Source organism: Egretta garzetta, unplaced genomic scaffold, assembly GCF_000687185.1.
Source record: "Egretta garzetta isolate BGI_Z169 unplaced genomic scaffold, ASM68718v1 scaffold360, whole genome shotgun sequence".
NCBI classification, from domain to species: Eukaryota; Metazoa; Chordata; class Aves; order Pelecaniformes; family Ardeidae; genus Egretta; species Egretta garzetta.
Window position 1 is genome coordinate 2,619,150 of NW_009258261.1, and position 21,619 is coordinate 2,640,768.

Consider the following 21,619-nt stretch of genomic DNA (forward strand, 5'->3'; position numbering starts at 1 on the left):
TCTTGCTGTGGTGGTATAGAAAGTCAAAAAGCAACTATTCCCACTTCTTGCATTAAAAAAAAGAAATAAATATAAACAAGGATGAGAGTATCATGAGAAAAGACAAACAGATCTCCACCTCAATATACCATTTAACTCCAATGAAAGGTGATCAATTAGAAAAAATAAACTTAAAAACAAACAAAAAAGCAAACAGTGGAACATACATGAAAGTGTGAATGCCACCTGCTTACAAGCAGGCAATGTGCATAGTAATGTTCACTATTTTTCTTGTATGGCTTATGCAAAAGAGATAGAAAAACACGCATTGAGAGACCTTAATAGTTTAATTTTAATCTAGCAACTATAGTAATACCACTGCCAAAAGAGCAAGATCATAGGTGAACACAGACCTCATTTGTGGAAGGAGACCAACCTCATTCCTCCTGAGGACAAGCATCCATCCTTGTACACCCAAGAGAAGACATTATTTTCTTTTTATATCAAAACACCAACAAGGAATCTTTACTGTTCTCAATTTTTACATGAATAAGATGATTGTTTTAAGGAAAAAGAAGCTTGAACAATTTTTCAGTCTCTTTTCTTTCCTATGTGGCACAGGCTACTCATTTTGCATTTGGGACTTCCAGCTAGTATGAAGTTCTTTCAGACACCTGGAACTAGTCTGCCCACTGTTTGATCTGGGCAGCCACAGGAAAAATGCATTTCACCTGAACACTTAGGCACTGAATGCTGTGATCCACTGAGGACACTGAAACATTAAAGTGCTTTTTTTTAATTTTTTTTTTTTTTTTTAAAAAAAAACAAAACCTGAATGCTTTAAAGGGTCACTCATCCTACATCCCAAACTGGACCAACAGATAACATACTATTTTTAATGCATAGCAATGCAAGTTATGACAGAAGAAACAGGTTTCCACAGAACATTCAAGTGGGTGGAAGAAAAATGAATGACTGGGAGACCCCTTTTACAGTTAAAACACTAGGCAGCACAGAACATTTCACCAGTACCCAGCATTTCTGTTGGCAAGTAACAAGATATGGCACATAGCCTTCTGTGCTGGAGCTCTGAAAGCAATTTCTGGGGGAAAAGCACTGAGGCTGAAAGAGTATTAGCAGTGCCTCTAAAATGCAAGTCAGTTTGCCACCTACCAGACAGGAGGCTACTAGTAATCCAAACCCGATGCAGAAAGAGCTGCCGAAGAGCAGCTGTCCTTCAGTTCCCAGTTCAGACATATTAGAAGCCTGATTTGAACACCTGAAATACTCATTACCTGAAGCATGAACAAAATGGAGGTAGATAGGGCAAAAATGAATCAGTGTTGATGAGAAAACCTGAATGACAGCTGACACATTCTCCCTTATATGATAAGGTGTATCTGCCTTGAAATTAAGAACAGGGAAAATCCAGTCTGTATTTAAAGACATGTGCAATGCCCACAGTCTGTAATACTGCAACATAATCTCTCAAGGACAAGCATACTGCACAAATAATCTTGCATAAAGGATGGATATGGATAAAATCCATAAAGACGGAACAAAGAACTTGTATGATAAAAACATAAAATATCTGATAAAGTAACTTCTCTTCGATCACTAAGAGCAGAACTAAAAGAAGCCCTAAACATGTTGCTGCAAATTCAGCAAGGGGAACACACACATAGCCTAGGACAACAGCTCCCAGACTTCCCTACTTGGATTCCCATTTCTAGGGGTTTAGCCCAATTAAGATGCAACTCCAGTTCTAGAAGAGAGAACAGAGGTTTCAAAGTACTTGGACAAAATAACTCGTCTTCCCCAAAGTGAAAGATTTCTCACCTCATTAATTTCACATCATGTAATTAGTTACATTATCTGAATCCCACCTAAATTACCTCAGTTTAAGTGAGAGGCTAGCCAAGTCTATTCACCCTATGAATTCTTTCATGGTCATAACAGATGTGATAGATAAATCAGACAAAAGAAAACGTTGAATTAACTGTCCAAGTATGAGAGAGTATGGTGGGGCTTGCTTTTTGGTCTAGGTATTTTTACCACCTTGGTTTTTATTGCGATCAGTCTTCTTACTTATCCAACTTTTACCATTTAGTACGTCAAAACCACTATTTAAAAACAAAAAGTCAAGAGGATATGTTAAACACCAAAGATTAAATTATGGAAAATGAGGATGAACACATTTATACAGGCTTGCAATTTTAATTTTTAAAAGGCCCCTACGGTGGGACTAGCTATAGATGGCATCATGCTAATGCAAATGGAAAATAGTTTTTTAAAAAAACAAAACCACTTTAAATAAGTATGAATTCACACCATACACGTATACATACTTAATAGTTTTCTACGTTAGCTTTGTTTGAACTATAAATCAAGGCTATACTACTAAAAATTCGGTATGTGCAACATTAACCTGATTAAAGCATTTTATAAATACAAGCTTTTTAGTATTGCAACATACTTCACTACTTAACATACTGAAAAACAAGTTCTACATTTAAAATTCTGATGTAATAGTTCTATCTGCCAATTAAGACTACAAATGGAAAAATACTTGCTAATCTTTAACATTATTGAAAATGCAAATATATTTCATTTTTGGAAGAAAATCTTGGTTTATACTGCTAATGCTTCTTTAGACATTTGAAGATACTACACTAACAAAATACAAACTTTGTAGTAAGCTTACGACATGTACTTCTCAGAGGCAAAAAGAGAAAACCTGTTTTGTAGTTATGAAGGAACATCCATTTATTATAAAACAAGATAAAAGGTATTAGAATTAAGTCGAAACAAGGCAACATTAGAACAACCACTTTAGAGCTTTGTGAATGAAGTGTAGTTTTAAACTTGCAAATCAAGGTGAACGCAGCTCTTAACATGCTGTCCTCTTCTCTATAAATGGGATGAAGTAGAGAAGCAAAGCTTCAAGGTATAAGGGTTAGATCCATCTGTCAGGAGACAACATATAACATACTCAGGGCATTTTACTGAGCACAGCTCTCCTGCTGATCAAGATCACCTTGCATAATCTGACAAGTCTACCAATTCTGTAGATTTAAGGCTCACACCTCCTACATACCCCCGCCAGTGGCCTGCAAACACCAGATGACCTGTAAGCAGGTGTTATTGATAGTCTACCAGCATTTTTTAGACATAAAACCAAAGTGATGGATCTGGTCTCAAGGGAATGTAGATAGAATTCCAAATGTTGTACTGTACACAAGAAAGACTTTACCATTATTGCTGCCCCTCTTTCTAGCTGAACTATATATTTACACTATATCGGTATTTACCAGGCAATTTCGAAGACAAAAGGCATAGATATTTAAGGAAGTCAAGACTTAGAATGTGGCATTTCTATCAGAGACAGATCAGCACTGGACAGTATTTACCGGTGTTCGACTGAGACAGCAGGATGTCCAGCACACCCTTCAGTGCTCTCCAGAAAGCAAAGCGCAAAACACTGCCCCTCTATCTGGAGAGGCCCACGGATGGCAGCACACATTTGCCTCTCAGGTAATGGACGATATGTCCTCCTGGTTCAGCCAACCTCAGACCATCTTATTACAGCAAGTCTTAGCCAGCAGTCCTTGTTTTAGAATGCTGTCTTTTCCTGTGATAGCTATATTTGAGTATACATTAGGATTTGCCTTTTTCATGTTGAAAAAGTGAGTTTTCTGCTGTTATCACCTCTCCAAACTGAGATAGGTCTGAAATTGTGTACAGTATGTTATTATTAATATCTTAAAAAATATTCTGCCCCTGAAATAATCTCAGTCCATTAGTGGGGGGCAGAGGGAGGGAGAGGCGGGGGGGTGGGGCTAGGAAATATTTAAACTGTTAATACCTGACAGGGAGACAAATTCATAATAGTTTGGAAAAGGTAGTTTAAAATAGTATTAGACACTGGGCTGGATGCAAAGTTATATCTGTGAACACCTGGAAAAATTCCATTTAATCTAGTAAACCATCCTAATTGTCCAGTACATATCTGGCCTACTGTGTACTTGTTTAGCAGGTCAACTCCCCTTCCGTTCTTACTAGTTTGGAGCTAAACTCAGCTTGGCCTCTCAATTTCTGATGCGAAAGAGAGTGTTCCTCACTACAGGAGCAGTTAATTCAGAGCAGTAAGCTGTGTAACTTAAAGAATCATATGCCCAAAGATATTGCAGATTTCTCTGCATTTATTGTGAAAGATATAAAAAGCTTCAGTAAGACATTATCCATTAGGCTTGATTTTGATGAGAGTGGATTTTAATGCTTTTCCTGCCTGTCTTCTTTTTATCCCAAACCATTTTTTCCCCACCTTTCTGTAATTTCAAAGTTGCAGAACATATTTTGAATTCTATAGGTTGACTCAAAGAGTGCCATTTAAATAGAAACAAATGGAACCTAAACAAGATACTAAATACTGTAACATATATAGCATTTGTATACTGTAATATATACTACAGTATATGTGTGTATATATATATAAAATACAGCACATATACATATAAGAATGACACAGTTTTTAGCTGCAGACTGAGCTGCTGAAGCCTCACCTTTTACAAAGGCAGTATCAACATGAAAGAAGACAAGAAAAAAATATTATAGCAGTAAGATCAGTAAAATTTACTTACTTGGGACTCTTATCTGGTAGTGATTAAGTACAGTGAGAGCTTCCACTGCATCAGTCTTACATTCCCATTCCAACAGACCAGACAGTGTTTTGGCAGAAGCTGTCAAAATGAGAAATAAAAAAGGGAAGGAGGGGGATCAGTAACATCCCCTGACAGTGTAAGCTCTTATCAACAGTGGAATTCAAATAACTCCCCAAATAGGTCAGAGTTTACTTACGTTTTGGATCAAACACTTTGTATTTAATAAAGCTGAGAACTTCATGATCTTCACATAACTGTCACAAAAACAAAATAAGAGGTAAAACCCCAGTAAAAGTGCACATAAACACATTAGCAAAAATTCCAAGTGCCTGGAAGAAACATGAAGCAAAATACTGACTCTTTAAGACAGCTTCCAAGAATTTATGGCAAATTATTATTTTAAAAATATGTTTAGATTGGTACTCTTTAGAATACCATTCTATAGTATGCAAAACAAGGCTCCTAAATCTGCACTGTCCAGTGACAAATATGATTTTATAGGCACAAAAATTGTCAGAGTACTGATATCACCACTACCTCAAACAACATATTTATATAAAAACAAGGTATTCCAAAACATCCTAGCAGTCATTAGACCATCTCAGTGAGTCAGTAAATCTGTTGTGAATTGTAGTCCTAACTTTCCCTGTACGTGGCTTTGTGTGAGTCTTTTCCCCTTCCTCCACAAAAAGCACATTAAGCTCCTCAACCTTATTTTCAGGATCTTGTTTCTCGCATTTAAAAAAATTAAAAAATGAGTAATTCCAGAATCGTGAAAATACAGTAGCTTCTACATAGAGAGGCTACAAACCTACTTTATTCCAGTCGCTATGCTGTAACTATCCCAGTTATTTCTTTTTGAAAGTAGCACAGTGTAAAGCTAGGATAGAGCCCCGAAGCACTGTATGTCACAGTCATTTCAACTGCCTACCTTTACAAATGTTTCTTCAGTTACACACAGGGGAACATTATAATAATGCAGCACACAAGAGGGTGGTTGGATGATGTTCTTAGACGCTTGGCCAGCACTGGTGAAGCGATTATTCTTACTCATTGCAAAATCTTTGTAACTACTTGTGCCATCCTCCAGTTCAAATATCTGGCTTGGAACTACTGAATGTTGCTTGGAAACACTGGGATTTAAGGATATATATACACATGTCATTAAAGTTTCTTAAATAATTGAGACTTGCATACTTTGCACACAGATTATTGATCTAACCATAACAGAGCTGACATTTCTCGACAAAATTTGAAATAGAAGGAGAACAGGATGGGTTGGATTTGACACCTTCCTTTATAAATGATGTAGAAAGGATGGATAAGACACATTAGGGAATACAGTTTAACAGCCAATCCATGTAATGCCCATATGCTTTATTAATATAAATAAATTTATAAATAGAAATAAATAGATTAATAATACTTGCAAATTGGAAAGCATAACTCCAACAATAACAGAACAATGGGATATTGTCCACTTGCAACCTCATTCCATCTCCCCACTGGTAGACTACTAATCTGATAAAACGTATTTACCAGACATTAAGTCTCTTTCCAAATAACTTGACATTGTTGAGATGTGTGACAGCTCTTTCCACAGCATATTCATCACCCATTTCAACCAGTGCAGTGCCTGGAATAGTCTTCATAAATTTCACCTAAGATAGAGAAGGGAAAAAATGACGTTGCAACAAACAGCCCAACCAAGACTTTTGTAAGTTATTAGGAAATATTTTTAGACCACCTCAGCCAGGCTTTTTCGAAAACAATTAAAATGGCTATAGTAGTCACCAAGTTTCTAATAAATCATGCCTTACCTTCTCAATGTTTCCATATAAGCAGAACAGGTTGAAGACCCTTGAACAGTTCATCTTTAGCTGATGCAAACCACTAACCATGACAACTGACCCAGAAGGATTTCCACCATGCATATAAGAGGAAGATGCCTGAGGCAACGGATAAGCAACAAGTTCTGGTGTGTCCCGAGATCCCATTCGGTACCGGCTTGGCAAGGGCAACAAAGGACCATGTGACCCTAAGGAGATGAAAGACCATGCTTTCATACTGTTTGAAACAAGTTTTACTACTTAATCATGCATTAAAGCCCACATACATAATGCATATTTAAGGGGGGGGGGGGGGAAGAAAAATGTTACAGCAGTTTCCATTAATCCTTTTTCCAATTAAAAATAAACAAACCAACCCAACAAATATGCCTCTTCTATTCCCTTTAATGTTCAAGTCTCTTCTTACATTACCAGACAAGAAGGAAGGAGCTGTTCTGAGGTATTGTTTTTATACACAAGTGAAAAGAGTTATTTCAGTAATTATAAAAATAGTATCCCCTGCACCACACAAAATATTTAACATAAATCTATCAGAAGGCATATTTAAAATAAACCTTCAGCAATATTGCCATGTCTACTTATAGCACTACATGACTCCAAGAAAGAGTATTACAAAGTAGGGAAAACAAACCAAAAGGAGCGAACTTTTAGCCAGAGGTCAGGATAGCAGAGGACACAGCTCTTTCCCAGAGACAAGAGATTAAGTCAGAAGACTGCCTTTCTACAAACAGCTCATTTGGGAAACAGCAATACTTAAACCCCTACATGAACGCAAAATTAAGCTGCCTTATTTACTACTACAGGTAAAGTGACAAGTTTCACTAAAATAAACAATTTAGTTTGGTTGTCTTTTTTTTTTTTTTAAATTAAGAGACATTACTAGAATGCAACACTTCTGTTTATAGAAAACATCAGTATTACAAACCAAGGAGAGGATCCCTGTTCTGAGACCAAAAAAAAAAAAAAAAGTTAAATTCATATAAGCCAATTATAAAAGGAACCTTTACTGCTTTTTTTCTGAGGAAAAAGAAAAGGACAAATGAGAGGGAGACTGTGGTACAGGAGGAGACAGCCACATTACTTAAGGCAGTAGGTTATATCAGAAGTATGAAAAAAGAACGTCAGTGAATACAAGGTGGAATTTGGAAATTCTGGAGATTTGAAGAACCTTTGGAAAGAGTAGGTAGAAGGTCAACCCACATCATAAAATATCATAAATACATTTGCAAACAAAGAGGCAAGACAAATCACATTGCATCTGACAGTTAAGAGAATAAATAACTAGAAAAGTCACATCAACTGGGGACATCAGTCATTAGTTTTTCAACCCTGAGGTCTTGGCCCAACACATGAAAGTGACAGCAGATCTTTATTTACAGATAGCACTAGTAACAACTGCAGCACTTTATAGCACTAATTCCAAAACTTCATTCTTATACAGCCACATAGCTATACCTTTTCAGAATTAGCTAAGTTAGAAGAACGCAAAGGCCACAACTCATAGCTTTGCATGCAAGAACATCAGAGAGCTCTGTGTTGCATCAAACCATTGATCAAGCTATGTTGCCATTTTCTAGAAGAAAACTGCTTTCCCAGTACAGATGTCATTTTCCATCCATTGCTAAGATGATGGCAAGTGAAAGGAAACATTCTTCTAAGGAGTAAATTTGTAGAGCTGGATGCTCTCCATGAAAATTAGAGGTACAGCAATAAATGCACATAGATTTCAGTGAATCACCAGCATTTTCAGAACATGGACTGACAGCACCTAACAGCACAATAGTGAATTACTCATATGCTGTAGGAGTCCACAGTTAAGCACTGATTGAATATTTAGAATTCCACATAACATGTAAAGAAATCATAACCACCTGTCATCCTATGTTACTTACCATAACCATCATGTCTAAATGATGATGGGTGCTCTCCCAAAATAGCTTGCCTCTGGCGGCCCTTCCCTCTGTCTAACATGTGGGAAGGGAAAGAAAACAGTTTAGTATGTACAACTATGCACTTTATTTCTCCAGTTAAGACACAAAGCTTCTAGTTAAGAAGCAAATAAGTAATTTGAGTCCTTGTTAATTTTATAAACGATTTCTCATTCATTATACATCTAAAACCACAAGCTGTATCCCTGGGACACCAAAATTACAAGACTGCCATCTGTATAAGAAATTGCACTTAAGTTGATTGGGGGCAGTAGCCAATGACAGACATTTAAAGTTTATGGAAATACCCAATAGTTTTCCTAAACAGACACCACACATTAGTATAGATAACACCATACAGCAGGATTTACCTATGTGTCTCTTAAAACAAATTTGAAATGCAGTACTTTTGAAAAACAGTACCTGAATCATAATATTAGCTTCAACAGCAACACATTTTCAAAGTGGGCTTCTTTCAAGAAGTTTCAGCATAAGCCAACAACAACCTGTATTACATGGTTTCATAATCAGTAAACAGAGAGCATTACATATGTGTACATATATATTTACAGAACACCTACTGATTTATGGGCGTGCTGAAAGGATTGTACATTATTGCATTATCAGCAGCACATAACAGTTCAACTCAAGAAAAACATCACTGAATAATGCACTTAAACAACAGTCAATCCTTTAAGAAAACCCAGTTCTCTAGGATGTAAAGTTAAGCAAGGGGTCTACATTACTGGAGGAAAGCAGTGCATCACAGTCAAAGCTGCATTTTCTAATCAGATCCACGCTGCATCACAACAAAAATCTAAACTTCCAGATTTCTTTGTCGTAAGCAACCATTTCTCGCAATTAAAAAAGCCACATTGAAAAGATGGGGCAAGACATTTTTAAGTTTACAACAGTTCCTAGGAAATTGAAGTATGACTGCTGAAAAAGGCAACTCCAGCCCAAGGTAGCTGGAGGTATTTCCCCTGAAAAACAGAAACTATTTGCATTAGACAATACAACAGTGGGAGATGAAAACACATGTGCCCTTTCTGCTCAGGATTTTGAGGACAGGTTCCAAGTCAGATATTTACTTTGGCAATAAAGCCTGAAGAGAGAACAGTGCTGAATGCCTTCAAATATATAGAAGAAAAGATTACTTTTGACAAGTTTTGTTTTTCTATTCCTTTTTCAGGATAACAGCTCTGGTTCTTGGCTCTAGAAAGCAAACGGGCAGTCATATCAAGTATTTTGAGCATTTCAACTGTATGTGGTAATCATCTTTCAGAAAAATCAAGTTTATAATTCAATTCCAGTCTGTGGAGCTAAATCCTTTGAAAATGCACACAGTAATATAGTAAAGGACCATATTCTTCAAATAAAGAATTCTGGAAGAACACAGTTTGACAAATATTTCTTCCTCGTGATGTAGTCCACTGTTCTTCTCCTTGTCCCATATTTCTTCCTTCCTTGTTGTCCCTCAGTTGTGCCAGTACAAATACTTGTGCAAACAGGCATTGAAACATGAGAACTGATCGGTATTAAAAATAACTCTGAAAGATTCTTTATAATCTAGTTTAAGTTTGGGGTTTCTTGGTTTTTGGTTTTATTTTTAAATCAGGTTCTTGAGTCACTGTATATGCTGGTATTGCCACCAAAAGAAATGCTCCAAACTACAGTTTGAACTTTCTGGCTAAAAGCAAATAGAATATTAGAAGTCAGGTGGTTTTTTTGGTTCAGTCTAATGCAATAAGGGTTCATAGCAGCAGGCATTTGTTAGGAAGTTTACTTAAGTGAAAAAAATATTATGAGGCAGTCTGTAATTTGTTAGAATAAAGAACTAAAACCAGTTCTTTAAAAAAAAATCATTAGCAAAATGCATTTCCTTCCTAAGATTTGGGAGTGGGGGGATGGGGGAATGTATAAAATTCTGAAAGGATGTATTAACATGCCTAAGAATGTCCTCAGAATGAAATTCCTTTGGGCTAAGATCTTGTTTGCTGCAGTCAGATCCCTATATTTTGGTCCACATTAAGTTGAAAAGCCAAACAACGCTACTGCAAGAGTAAGTTGAAGCACAAATATGAAAACTCACTCTCTAAAAGAAAAAAAAGGAAGAGTCCTGGGTTACTTTATGGGCAAATTTCCTCTAGATGCCTGCTTTCTCAAGAACATTTCAGCGCTCATCCAACAATTTATATTCCCATTTTCTAGATAAATGGATGCAGTCCACAGTAAATTAAAATTCATACTATATACAATATAGCATGATATATATATATAAGTAATTATTTTCCTCTTTATGTGTAGTAGACTGATGCATAGAAAACAGAGACAGGCCGTCAAAGTAACAAAAGGAAAACAAAAGAGTAGAGTGAGAGTTCTTGACAAAGAGCAAGCTGCACCTATCCTAAGTTTTTCATTTTCCACTGTTTTCTCTAGCTTGGGGAACATTCAGTTCATACAACAATGTTTATGTGCAGACCAATTACATACTGTAATTAGATGCACAATATTACAAGTCAGCCTCCAAACACTGCAATGATCTAAACATATGAGGGTCAAATTAATCCTTCAGATTTTTCAAATTCAAACCTTCAGATCTTTTTCTTGCCCTTGAGTTTCTTAAAAAAAAATCCTTTTTTAACTCAGGAATTTGAGAAAAAGAATTTGAATCCTGATACAAATAGTCATAACCTACAAGCTACAACCAATACTGTAGCTCCCTTGTTAACTTTTTACAAGAACTTCATTTTGAAAACTCAAGCCCTAAGTTTTAAGTTGTACAACAGTTTTACAAGCCCAGTGTCTCTGCAGAATTACTTTGAAAGTGTGTATCACTTGAGACGGCCAAAGCCCTCATTCTCATATATCCTTTGGTAGGTATACTCTATCTTAGACACATTGTCTTCACTTTTCTAACTTTACATTGCACACATAAGTACATAAGTAAGTTACTGAACACTGCACTCAATAATTACAGATTTTTTTTTTTAAATATACACTTTACAGGAGTTAGGCTACACAGCATTTTATATTTACATATATAGTCATAGTTTCCACTGACATGAGTTAAGCTCTGGTAATTTTTACAGCTGAGTACTTAAGAGACAGTATGCTTGTACCAATTATGAATCTCCCTATTTTAATATTTAAATATAACTGAGGGGACCTATCTGATATTGCACTGCTCAGTTCAACTATCTACAGTTAAGGATTAAATTTCCCTACTACTAGACAATATTGACACTGTTAAGACTGAATGCAACTCTCACATACAGCAAGTAATAAAAAGATTACAATGTCAATAATATCAACAAGAGAGGTTCTTAATTTTGGAGGTTGCAATTTTAAGGGAAATAAGACCAGCATACATACAAACTTGAACAGAATGGGTACAGTCTATCATGTTATTCATCCCATACAAATCTGAAGTACTGAAAGTGTCCTCCTTTAAAAACTTGTGGTGGTGGTGCATGCAGTATGCAGACAAGGTGAATTGCAAGTCTGAGTTTTTTTCAGAGGGTTTTTTTTGTTTGTTTGTTTGGGGTTTTTTGCTGATGCCGATGTGGTGCATGATGAAGTGTAGAGTCAGCCTGCTGAAGTCCTCTATCCTTCTTAATGCCTCGTCCAACATAGGGGAAAAGAGTCCTTTCGAAGGAGAAGCAGTGTGCAAGTTTGTAGTTTGTAAGGAATAGTCTGTACCAGGTTTCCTCTCCTCCAAAGAGAGAGAGCTGCTTGGAGAAATGCAAGTCCTTGAGAACTGCGAAGGTGCTTGCAGGTGTGGGCTCCTTGTTGAACTAAGTGCACACGGCAGTAGGGGGCACTAGGGCTCAGGGTTAATTTCCTGGCTTGTGAACACAGCCTTCAGCAGCACTGGCTTGCTGTGAAATGACTATTGCGATACAGCCTGACCATGTATAAAGGATTGTCATTAGTACAGTCAAACATCTACAGCAATAACATGTGAAAACCTACCTCGTCGGCCCAGATATGGTTTAGTGTAGTCCCAACTATCGTTGTCGTTTCTAATGACATTAAGACGAGTTGGCTGTTCAAATAAAGTAGAAGTGAAAAAGGTTAAGTCTTGATTATATATATTTTTCTAGTAAAACTAAAAGAGAAGGTCCAAGCATTACCCTTGCATATTCAATTTTTAGTGTGCAGCATCCTGCATAGATATCTGCTCCATTGAGTGCAGCCTTCGCCTTCTGGGCACAAAAAACCGATTCAAACATACACACCATGTTAAGGATTTTTTTCCCTGGGTGTCTCATACATGTCCCTTTCTTCTGATATGGCTTTACTTTTGTAGTCTGCAGATATTTCACTATTGTACACCTTGTAAGAACTCTATACAGACTTTAATATAAAATTACCAACAAGTATATATAGGTTCAACTTATGTTAAGCATCTGGTTTTGATATGTAAGCAGCACACAGTAAGACCATTCATAAATTAGTAAATTCTTCAGTGTGGACTATATAGATGAAAGTTTTGTTCTGCTCTTGAGCTTATGCTGTTTGGAAGGGGATAGTCTGGTGATTTGGTAATTTTAATCAGAGGATATACAAAGTTATCAGCAAGCCTAGAGAGTATTTGAAGGGAAAGTTTGAAGGGAAAGTTCCAAGCTACATCACTTGGGAAGGGATCAAGAGGTCGGGGGCAAGAAGGCGTGACTTAAGACAACACATCCCTTCTCAAGCTAGCATTAGCTAGACACTTCTGGGTAGGGAGAACATGAACTCAGTAGTTATTTACAGTGAAAAGAACTAAGAAAGAGTACACCCTTTCTAGCTTGTTAGCCAAATAAAACCACAGAACTAAGAGAGATAATTTGAATGAACAAATAATCATCTTGCATCAAAAAATACAAGCAGATTGCTTTAAATCCACTGCTCAAGGCAGATGCATGTACCAGGCTCAAACATGTAGGTTATTTTATATCCTCTACACACCCCATGATTAGTTCTGTGACTAGCAGAAAAACATACCTGAGCCTTGGCGCATGGCAGTCCATGATCTCATACATACTCAGAAACATATGATGTCAGAAAGCCTGAAGCTTGCAGCAGACCAGATATTTTGCACCATCCTCTGATATAATTTAGTGACATTTTGGAAGTAGTCTGTACCAATAACATATCCCTTGTGCTTTACTACATTCCTGCAGCCCAACTTCTTCCAAGGTGATGTAGGTTCACCATGGAATTTAAGAGTGAGAAAAGTTAAGCTTCTCAGACCTCTAAGAAATTGACACTGGCTAGAACTGTGGGAGCACATCTGCAAAAGTAATGGGTTCTGCAATTAGCATTCAAATTTGAGTAAAATTTTGAACTTTTCAGACAAGGCTTGTCTTGAAGCTCACTTTTTCCCCTCTCAAACTGTTTACCTATGCTGCTGCATTACTTTGCTCACATTTGTGAGTCTTCTTTCAGCTAATGGTTGTTTTTATTTTTAATGAAAGGCATGTTGCAGAATTTAATTCAAATAACAGAAGTATGGTGGTTTCAGAGTATATGCAGGATCCTCCCCACAACTTCCCTAATCTTTCACAAGATGCAGAATAACCCCAACTGTACAAGTCATCTGATCCAGACAACACTGCTTATCCCAAACTCAACACACTATCATAGTAAATCAAACCACTGTCTGTTAGGACACACAATTGAAGTCTTCTACATAGATAAACAGCAATTAGTTTGCTTTTTGGAAGTTAGGGTAATTCTTTGTGCTTGGCAAGCCATCAACACAGCCACCAGTTAGGTCATATGTTCCAGAAGTGACCCGCTAATAAAGCCTGCCACATCAGTAGCATCTGAAATCACAAAAGAATTTCTGAGATTTTGGTACAGTTTTGTCCAGATAACAGCTCAGAAATTCAGGGTAATTAGTCTCTAGAGAAGAGGACTATCAGAGTTTTATAAACTAAGGCACAGTCATATCAGACTTCCGACTTTGCAAACCACAGTAACACATTAACAACTCTGAATGTTCATCCCAAGTACAACTTAATGCTACAAATATAGTAAACAGTAGGATAACAGAGCAGGGAATTTTCTCAACACATGATAAACAGGTCAAGGAGGCCCAAGTTGGTCTTGTGCATTATTAAAGTCAGAATAGTAAGACAAGCAGCATGTGTTAGAACTATTTTAAAAGAGTCTGAAGAAGTCAAACTGCACATCTGCAATCCCTTACCTGTTTCTTGAGTATGAACACAGGCAGAAGCCATAGAACTTTTGTGTGTAAAGTGTTGTCAAATCTATGATGTATTTAATGTCTGCAATTATTAGCCTTAGGGCCACCTATATGGGCCACATGGTTATCAAGACCATTGTTGACAATGTCATTTTCCTATAAAGATGAAATGTGTAAGTGCTATTTCATCTTCTAGACATATAGAAATTAGAAATTACCATGTCTTAGATAGAAATTAAAAAATAATTTGGTCTCAAAAATACACAGTATTTTTCTGGCAGTCTCATGTTTAATCCCATCTGCAGTCAAGAACCCACGGGGGGGGGAATCACACTCAAAAAGGATATTCAACCATAGCTTGTATTCCATTTCTCTTGAATATAACAATGCGTTGAACTTTTCCAACAGGGTTGCACACAGTGTACAAGACATCCTAAGGAAGAAAAAAATATTTTAGTCAGATGTGAAATTTCAAACACTTTAGGTCCACAGAATGTTTTCTTGCACTGGCATTTAAATGCCAAAGAGCAAAAAAAAGGCTTGTTAACGTTTCTCTTATAATTTTGCCTATACAATTTATACATTCACAATTAGCTTTTTTGTAGATGAATAATATAGTACAGGCAGTCAAATCTGAAAAACAGGAAAAAACTTCTCTAAGAAGTACTCATGCTAGCATTAGTTTTACAAGTATCTTCAACTGTGTTAAAACCCAGTAACTGCATCCATGTCTCAATCTGTGCTCCCTTTTAAGCATGCACTGCAGTAGTTTTACCAAAGAGAGACAAAGTGACACTGTAGTTATAGCACATTTCATTTCATAAGAATCTAGCAGCTGAGGGATTTTTTTAATTGTTCATGGTCATTTTCAGAAGAGTAACTGGGGACAGTCCATTATGTAAGCTTAGGTAGCTTATCAAAAGGAGCGTTTCAATCATATTCACCTGAATCAAAGACACTTCAAGTGGTTGCTGTGCTTCTCCACTTAAGGCAGAGAAAACTTCTGACAGAAAATGCTGGATTCATTGTTAACACTCTGCTTTCACCAGCATTTGTCTATATTACAAGGAACCAATAAAATTCAAGACCATCTTCAGTGTTGCAAGGGAACCAAACAGTAAGGAGAAAAGTTCGCCTTACTGCACATCAGGCCAGGCTTATGATGTGGTGCTAGGAGTATCTCAAACAGTCGATTACACTTAGCAATTTAGACATCATGGTACCAGAAACTACCAGCATGAATCTGGTCAAGAAAAATAAGTTTATTTTAGAGTGATTATACACCCATACTCAGAATTCCCAAAAATCAGGCTTGAGAACCTGAACAAACAGGAATGTGATTTCTTGAAAAAATTCACCTGTTAGATCATGTTCAAACAGATGAAAGCACATCAGGTTTAGTTACAAAACTGGCTGTCTAGTAAACCTAGCAGGTAAACGCACTGACATCTTGCTGAAACACTCACCAAAATCTGGTTTTCCCCCTCCTTTCTTTGTATCTAAACAAAATACTTCCAAAATGTTCATTCCAAGATCTTAGTGTACACCCTTAGTTTTATTTGGGGGACAAAAGGCAGAAGGGGAAAAGGAAGTAGGTAGTATTTATTATTATGTTCTGCAGAATAGTGGAGCAATTGGGAAGCAAAGGCAGGGGCACTCCCACATGCTCCCCCCACACACAAGAAACTAGAAAAAGAGGATGTCTATTGCTGGCTACAGGCACAGTGGTTTAACTCCTGGCTTATATGAAGTACCATAAGCTTTAATATATGGGCATATTACCACTAAAAAACCCAAACAAACAAAAAAGCCTCCGCAACAAACCAAAAACATTGTCCATGCCGAGCGGGCCTTGCTCCAGACACTTCAGCGAGTGTTTTGCATAGCTAAATAAAGCAAGCAGAGGAGATTGCCAACCTTAAGATTTTCAGAAGATGGACAGACATTTTTAGAAAGGATTCAAGCAGCCTGAACCCCTAAAAATTAAGATCTATGAGGTCATTTATAAGTGTATTTTCTATGCACACTCAATAGAACAAACAGCTGCCCTCCATCTCCTCTTGTTCAGGAGAAAAGAGTCTTGAAAACTTTCCAGCTCCAGATAACATTAATTTTCTGGCATATGACTTTCTTTCACAACTTGTCTCTCAAAAGATTTCTTCACAGCCACCTTATTAAAAAATAAATAAATTGGTCTTTCAAAATGTAAGTTCTACTCAAAATGCCATCAGTATCATTAGCCAGCAGGCACACACACAGCTTGATTTATTTTTTTTTTAAATTCAGCTACTTTAAATTACTAAACCAATCAAGTGATTCACAAGATAGAATAATGTGGGGTATTTTAAATAAACATTAACACTAGCATTATATACATACTGGAATATCATAAAAAAGGAGGTGCAACAAGCTAATCTCAGAAGAAGCTGATAGTTAAGTTTAAAACATTTCAATTGCTAAGGCATACCACACCTTCCTTGTGCATGTACAGAAGGTTTAGAAGGTAAGTGAGAACTAAGAGGCAACAGCAGAGGTAGAGCTGAACAGACAGTAATGACTGCAGCAGCAGGGGTCACTTTGAGAAGGTCTGTTTGAACAAATTTGTCTTTTCTTACAGACAAATCCCTGACAAAATTCTGCCCACAGATAAGGAAACTGGGAAACAAAGCTTCAAAGACCTATATATGACACTTCAGGTAAAACTTTTTCAAAACTCCAACCCCCCCATCACAAAGAGGTGGAAAGCAATTAGGAATTAAATACAGTTAACTTGCCCTCTTTGCCTTTCATTGCTACGCCCCTCTAAAAAATTCTGCTATGAAAGAAGCAGGTCACAATTGTAATGGAGGAAATAAGCTGCAGCAAAATTTTAGAACAATTTAGGTTCTTCCACAAGATGTCCTTGAACAGACCAATTTCTCTGCAAAAACTGTATCTTGTTTTGAATAAAAGCTCTTAAGAACTATGGAAATGTTTATTGCAGTTAATCAGACCTGCCACTTAAAACTGGTTGCACCTTTTCATCTATTTCATCTAACTGTAGATCAAATTTAAGGAGAGAAAAGTGTTGAGGAAGAGGTGATATTGGGCTTTATGTTTTTTTTTGCAGGGGGTGCAGGGGGGTGGTTGTTTTGGTTTGGTTTTTAATAATGCAGACTTTGCCTGAGGCATTCTTAAGTTAACTGTTTCTTTAACCCGTCAGACAAGTGCAAAATTTTTCTTTTTCTCATCACATTCCCAGCTGTTATGGGTACAATTGTTCTTCCCAGTTGCTGTGACTACTTGTCTACACTATCTTTAATGAGCTCTGATGCTTGCAAATTATTTTGGAAATCTGTCTGCTTCTAGTGCTCATTGGTTATCTCTAGACAAATGGGGGTAGTGGGAAGGAAGGGGCGGGGTGGGGAACGTTTGTTTTCAAAAAGGAGCTACTGTGCTAGAGGCTTCATCCTCAGCATTTCCATTAAACTCTCTTAGCCCAGAACAATGCTTCTGCTACCAGTTTCGTCAAGCATCTACATTCAGCTCAGCTGTTTATGCAAGCCAAATTTAAAATGCATGAATTAAATGTAGTTTCCAAAATCTGTATTTTGCAATCTGCAAAGAATACTTTAACTTTAAATCAGTGGATTTGTTCACACAGCTCAAAGCAGGCATACTTTAAACACTGATGAAAAAGCAACTCATACCTTGCCATTTATTTTCTATAAAGAAAAGTGACAGGAGAAAGAAAATTCATCATCCACTAATGAATCAACAGGCCAGAACCTATCAGTACTCACAATACAGTGAAGCAAAAAGCATGACATGGCACTGACTGCTTGAAGTAACTTCAGGAATGCTGTTTCAATCAATTTGCTAATGTAATATATGGCACATTAAACAAAACTTAATACTTGCTTTAAGTTAGATGGTTCCACACAACCCAAGCACTTTGATTGAGCCATACTATCCTATATATTTCCCTAAGAACAAGTAACTTATGCTCGTATCACAGTATTACCAGTCTGCTTAAAGCAAACTTTCTTTCCTGAAATATTTATGTGCAATTCAACTTATAAGACGTCTATGAAAAATACAAGCATTCAATGCATGCGAAAGCATGCATTCTTCAATACTAGCAAAAAAGATCTGTATTATTAAAAAAAAATGCATGTGTGCCACAAACAGATGGCAATAAATTAGTGTGCAACTGTATATATGTTATGACTTGAAATACTGAAAAGTAAAACTTATCAGCACAAATGAAAATGAGGAAGATTCCATCAAACTGGAGTTGATCATCAACACATGAAGGTTTCAACTTTCCACAAAGGAAATACTTAAGAATGAAGGATTGCAATAAAATAACCCCTCCTACTGGAAAAGTTACTTGCTATTTAAACATACACCACTCAGAGCCTAAAAGCTAAATGACATTCCTGATGTTCTGGCAACACATTTGGAAATATTTCAGAAGCATGTAGCAACTTAAACATTTCAAAATCCTGACCGCTGAAGTCTTCAAACGTATTGCACAATATCTGTACAACAGGACTGAATCATCCTGAAAAACCTTTTTTCCAGAACATGCATGTTACTTATGTAAACATAGTGTAAAGGTTTGGCAGGTAAATTTAATTCCTGACTCAAATTAAAAGTGTACAATTTTAACAAATAGTACACAATGGAAATAATATAACAGATTGCTGCTCCCTGACTTTTATTATTTTATTTTAAAAAAAGAAAAGAAGAAAAAAGAAGAAACATACCACTGTAATTGGGTAGAGAGGATTCTGAATTGACAACAGGAGAACTTTATTTCCACCAGATGGGTCATCAGTGTTCCCTGGCCGAGTAATCCTCTTACTTGTTGAGTAGTTGAAAAAGGCTTGTTGTCCAGCAATGTATACAGGTTCATCTGCTGCAAATGTTACACATTTCTTTGCACTTTCTACATTATCAAACTCCACCAGAGCCTGGCGCTTAAATGGCATCATCATGACATAGCTGGTGAGAGAAACGTTACAGTAAGTTTTTGTATATGCTTACTCAAAACAACTCCAAAGTCCTGCAACTGTCATATATGATATGGTTTTTTCTAAACAATTCCTAAGAAGAACATAAAAGGAAGGTAGGTCTCCGTTCTTGTGCTTCCCAAATCTGGTCAACACATTTCTAAAGCATTTGCACAAAACAAAGAAATGCAGTGTAAGGTAAGTAAGTAGTAAGCAGTTGTTTTCCTGAAAAAGTTTAATGCATAAAAACTTTCAACCAGTACAACAGTTAATAATTTACTAACTTACTAGAACTATAAGTAATATTAAAAAAAACTCTCTAAAGCCATTTATGAGGTAAAGGATCAAAGTAAATGCAAATTATAAAACACATTCAAAGTTGATATATTCAAAGTTGATATATATCTTTGCTGTTGCTAAGAAATTTTAAAATACTATTTTTGACACAAAACTACCTTAGAGGAAATAAACAGAAGTATTCTAGTTAACCAAATTCAGACACAGACAAACTCAAGAAGCTTTGTCAGCTTTGGAAAGTTTTTGGAAAAGTTTTTGGAAAGCAAAACTCTCAGGCTAAAATGTACCTATTCGTACTCCTAAAAAAGCTTACGCTCACTTAATTTTATTTATTTAAAGATACTGGTACAAGTACAATTCAACTATTTGAATATTAAGGCAGTGAAAAATACTATCGTGCTATTTACAAAACCCTATGTGACTTCAATGCATGCACTTACTTGAAAAGAAATGCATCTTTCCAAGAAGCAGCACTCAAAACTCAGAATAAGCTGGCTTTACCCATTCATCTTTACTGTTTTGTTCACAGATGAAGAATCTTCAGACTGACCTCTGAAGGGGCTTTCTCTGAATAACCAGCTCATTCTGAAGGTCCTACCATGTAACAAGCACTCCTCCCACATGAAAACATAGGAAAAAGCATCGCCTGCTCTGTGGCCCAGCCTTATTTTTGGTATATCCACTTACATCACGATAACCATCCTCATACTGTTCTGCAATTCAGTTTAGCTACAGCTCGTATTAAGGCCAGGACTAGCTGTGTTACTGAAGTCTGACAGCAGACACCAGGGCATGCAGTGTAACTCCGCTTGACCAGACTTGCCATGTACAGAAACACAGAATCTTCACACAGCTAGAAAAACTTTATGCTTCACTATTAACTAAGTTTCAGATTTCAAATGGCTATCTTAATGTATTTAAAGAGGTCCAAGAGACTTTTAAATAATGCTCCCAATTTGTCCAGAGACACAACTTTATACTGTTTGACATACCATATGGTTCCAAACTTTTCAAGAGCTTCCACAAGATCTGCTTCCACAACTGATTCACACAGCCCTCGGACATGGACGACAGGAGAAACAGAGACTTTGTGATGACTTCCCCCAGCATCCTAGCAACAAAATGAAATTTTAAATTTCAACACAGAACAAGGAATGCTGCTATCATTAACTAAAATTAAACATTTGGCAGACACTACACTGGGTGCAGAAGCAGCAATCTAAATGTACAATCCAAGCATATTTTAAATAATTTAACTTTTCTTTCCAAACAGATTGCCAAGTTCAGTTTAAGTCTGCTAAAGATAAAATGCTTTGCAGATTTTAATTAATGTGTTTGCACATGTAAGATTTTTCTAATATTAAAAAAAGCCTATTTAACACTTGGTTGAATTACAGGAGGTCTTCTACCCTATTAGTTAAAAGCTTAAAAATCCCGTCGGACATGCACAATAGCTAAAATATTTTTGACACGCTTTCCTGTTTGTTTATGCCAGTATTTGTTTGAGACAGACTGGGGGGATAAAAAAGCAAGAACAAACAAGGGCCATCAGTAAACTGAATGAAAATTGATTATTTTTCTAATGTACACAGAGGTGTGCCCCACAATGCAAGAAAATGCCAGGTCCATACTATACTTGAAATACACCCAACATCCCTTTTAACTCTGAACACTCTTCATACATGTTTTTAAAAACTCACTATTTCTG

The 21,619-nt window shown here is 36.6% G+C and overlaps 1 protein-coding gene across 1 annotated transcript; it reads right to left on the reverse strand.

Annotated features, from left to right (window-relative positions):
* Positions 1–1,915: 1,915 nt before the first annotated feature.
* On the reverse strand, positions 1,916–21,025 carry HNRNPLL (heterogeneous nuclear ribonucleoprotein L like). Its single transcript, XM_009644673.2, has 12 exons — positions 20,904–21,025; positions 19,369–19,606; positions 14,965–15,050; positions 12,555–12,651; positions 12,394–12,466; positions 8,383–8,454; positions 6,461–6,678; positions 6,180–6,301; positions 5,572–5,773; positions 4,837–4,894; positions 4,620–4,718; positions 1,916–2,945 (listed from the first exon to the last, which is right to left on the reverse strand). The coding sequence occupies exons 2-12, from the start codon at positions 19,597–19,599 to the stop codon at positions 2,890–2,892; spliced, it is 1,314 nt and encodes a 437-aa protein (XP_009642968.1). The 5' UTR covers positions 19,600–19,606; positions 20,904–21,025; the 3' UTR covers positions 1,916–2,889.
* Positions 21,026–21,619: the final 594 nt, after the last annotated feature.